The sequence below is a fragment of the Lotus japonicus genome, chromosome 5 (genome assembly GCF_012489685.1).
Source record: "Lotus japonicus ecotype B-129 chromosome 5, LjGifu_v1.2".
Taxonomy (NCBI): Eukaryota; Viridiplantae; Streptophyta; class Magnoliopsida; order Fabales; family Fabaceae; genus Lotus; species Lotus japonicus.
The window spans coordinates 21,177,572-21,181,352 of record NC_080045.1 but is presented as its reverse complement, the minus strand read 5'-3'; the positions used below and the strand labels follow the sequence as shown (position 1 = coordinate 21,181,352).

Below are 3,781 nucleotides of genomic sequence, written 5' to 3'. Positions count from 1 at the left end.
CAAACAGTTGTTTAATTTTCCTTAAGGGACCGGGTAGGTCAGTATCCTTAAGAAGACTAAGAGAGTGAATCTTAGTGGTGATTCCTTTAGGAGATCAAGGTTGATCGGATCCTAGAGAAGACTAAGAGAGTGAATCTTAGTGTGAGCTAAGTCAGTGTATTGTTAGTCACTTGTAGGTTTCAAGTGCAGTTGTAACAATTATCTGATTAGTGGATTGCCTTCATTCTAAGAAGGAAGAAATCACCTTAACGGGTGGACTGGATTAGCTTGAGGGATTTATCAAGTGAACCAGGATAAAATACTTGTGTGCTTCTCTCTTCTCTCTATCTTTATCCGCTGCACCATCTATCGTAGAGAAACCGAAAAGATTTACTTTAAATCTTAAGGGGAAAGTTTTTATATTGAAAACGCTATTCAACCCCCCCCTTCTAGTCGTTTTTTCACACCTTCACAATCATGTGCTAAAGGAGTCAGTTGGTCAAGTAGGTTATAGTTCGGATTCATGATGCAAGAAAGTTTTGGAGATGAAAACTAACGTATGCTAATTTTGGCCTGAACTTGTGTATAAAAGGAGATGTATACTAAAGTATATATATATATATATATATATATATATATATAGGCTTATTGCTCTTTTGTAATTCCTAATTGATTTTGTTTTGATTTAATATTATTTTTTGTTGAAGCTCGAATTTGTATTAGTATAAGTTGAGTTTTTTTAAAAATTTAATGTGTTATTCAATTTTTTACTTGATTCTGAATTTTTAATTTATGTATGTAGGTTTTATTTACTTAATTGACGCACATAATTTTGTATAATTAATGTATATAATAAAGTAATTGTAATTAAGGAATTATTACTAAGTTGTTGCTTGAATTTTTAAAAACAAATCGATGTAATTATTGTACTTAATTGTGATGGATGAATTTTAAAATTAAATCAATGTTATTAATTTTGTTTTTTTTAATTCTAATTTAAAAGTATTTTAATTCAATTTTCCTAAATAGCAGTCAACGGTTTTAAGGAAAGAAATTTTTAAGGAATATTTGTTAAAAATAATTGAATGTAATTAAGGCAGTTAGACTATTTTGTTATTTTGAATTTAATGTACTTTATCACGTTATTAATGCAATAAATTTGGTATTTTTTTTAATAAATATGGGTTTTTACGCATTAAAGGTTGAAAAATACTTTATTTAAATTTTAATTTTTTAAATGCTAAATATCATAAATGCGCTTGATTATTTATTGACTAAAAGTTAATGCAGAAAAAAATCATTAAATGTGTGACTAAAACAGATAAATGCGCGTGATTATTTAAGGAATAAAAGTAAATGTAGGAAAAAGTCATGAAAATGCGTTTATTAATTTGTAATGTGAGAATTTATGATTTTTAATCACTTCTTTAATTTATTTATTTATTATTAAATTCGTAGTGTAATATGTTTCAATACGATTGTTCAACATTATTTTTTGACAATTAGTAAAGAAGCAATTGCAACATTTTTCAACATTATTCTATCGTCACGGTTAAACCGTGATGAATGGGCGGTTTTAACCGTGACGAAAAGCCTTTTCTGTAGTAGTGCAAAACGTATAAAGAAAACCAATAAATTTGTGATGCCTCATAAATTTTACCGTCATACAAATTTCATAAAATTCAGAATTATTTAGGATAGACTGATCGGAAATTGACGTCTTTCAAACTTAAATGGGTAACCTGAGACAGATGGAACCATGTCCATTCTTGGAATGAAAATGTCTTCTCCAATGTTGGTTCCTGTTATTACAGTGAACTTTATAACATTTGTTCCAAGATCAGCCACTATTAGCCGCGTTCCAATGCATAAGCTGGCTGCTTGATCTATATTTCTCAATAGCATTATCGGAGCACCTTCCTTCAATATAATTTTGTGATTTGGTATTCCTGAGCATGTAATATCATTTAAGAATTCTGTAGTAAACCACTCTGATTGTAGTTCAGTGTCCTCCTCAGATTTGCAAGTGCTATATGAGCTTAAGTACTCTGTTGTATTACCTGGTAGTAAATCAAGCATAAAATAATTAACTTTCTCAACACATTCCAATGTAGGACACAATATGCATCGTTCTTCCAAAAACTTTTCAATCTTCATGTTCTGCACCAAATTGGGATATGCAAATCAACCAGGTCAAGAAGTGGATTTTCACTATCCTGTATCAAAAGATCTTCAGGAATTTTAATATCTGATTCACCACGCTCATTTGATTCAAAATCACCATCTCCGATTTTGAGAATTCAGTCAGCAAATTCTTTAATTTCTGTTGCAAGCTCTGGTGAACCTGTTGTGCGTAATCTCATGTTTTTAGTGAGCTTTAAAACTTTACAGTATTTCCAAAGATCAGAAGAATTTACTGTAGCAGATACAATGTCTTGCCTTCCACCTTTTGGAATGACTGGAAGAATTTGTATGAAGTCACCACCAAGAACTACAACCTTACCGCCAAATGGTTTGTCCATGGTGCTTTCATCTTCCTGTTTCATCATATCGCGCAAAGTCCTATCAAGTGCCTCAAAACAATTCTTATTTAACATAGGAGCTTCATCCCAAATGATCAATTTGGCACAGATCAGTAAATTTGCCCTTAAACTACCTTGTTTGATGTTGCAAGTAGTTGTTTCATCGGTTTGCAATGGAATGCAAAATCTGGAATGTGTTGTTCTACCACCCGGCAACAACAAAGAAGCAATACCACTTGAAGCAACATTCAGAACAATCATACCCATTGAACGGATGGCTGCAGATAATGTATTCCAGACAAAAGTTTTGCCAGTTCCTCCATATCGATACAAAAAGTAAAATCCGCCACTATCAGACAACACCGATTGCATTATGCTGTCATATACACCCTTCTGTTCTGCTGTCATCATTGTTAGATAGGATGCATGTTTATTTGTCATTTCTTCTTTGTTGTAGCTAAGCTCATCTACTATGAACTTGTTTTGAAACTATTCCACATCATCAAAAATTGGATAGGGCAGACAACTATGTTCCTTTAGAGATTTGCCATTTCTTTAAAGTATTTTCTCTATCTCAGCCAAACAAAATTTTTGTAACTGATCATCTTCAATATTTAGTCCTGAAAAAATCATCAAAGTCGATTTTTAATACCCCAAAAAATTCGAAATTTATCATTAATTCATTTTAAAATTAGTAGTTGCGTGTAAATATTAGTCCAGTAAGAAGTAATGTAGTAAAAAATTAATAGTATATTTAAAATTGTTATTTTTAATGAATAGGATATAGTTTTTACTGTTTTTTGCACAGTCTAAAAATAATCAATGAATAAAAATTAAAGTTTTTAAAAGACCGTCCCTAAGGTTTAAATATGGTAATATTTATAAAAAATGACATGAACGCGAGTATTAAATATGGTAATATTTATAAAAAAGGAAATGAACGCGGTTTTTTAAAACGAAAAGAATATAACAGTATATATGTATTTATAATTTTGAATTAAAATCATTAAAATTTGAGTATTAAAACCTTTTTTTAAAGCGTTAAAGAATATTCGAAATTAAAGTTCTGATCATTGACTATCATTAATGTATTTTAGACACAATAAATAGGTGTGGAAAATATGTTTCTTTTTAATGAACGGAAATTTGTTGTCAATGTTTGTACTCCCTCTTTCCTAAATAACCGACACTATTTTTAGCTGAATTTTGTTCCTAATTAGCTGTTACTTTACAAAGTTCAAGAGAACATTAATTATACTTTACTAATTGTACCCTTCATT

At 30.2% G+C, this 3,781-nt stretch overlaps 1 protein-coding gene across 1 annotated transcript; it reads right to left on the bottom strand.

Annotated features, from left to right (window-relative positions):
* Positions 1 to 2,279: 2,279 nt before the first annotated feature.
* Positions 2,280 to 2,912, bottom strand: LOC130719291 (uncharacterized). Its single transcript, XM_057569917.1, has one exon. It carries the CDS (start codon positions 2,910 to 2,912, stop codon positions 2,280 to 2,282), a length of 633 nt encoding a protein of 210 aa, XP_057425900.1.
* Between the last annotated feature and the right edge of the window lie 869 nt (positions 2,913 to 3,781).

What these genes read in the sequence shown, in the direction of transcription:
- LOC130719291 (XM_057569917.1), bottom strand. Translation starts at nt 2,912, where the DNA reads ATGATGACAGCAGAACAGAAGGGTGTATATGACAGCATAATGCAATCG.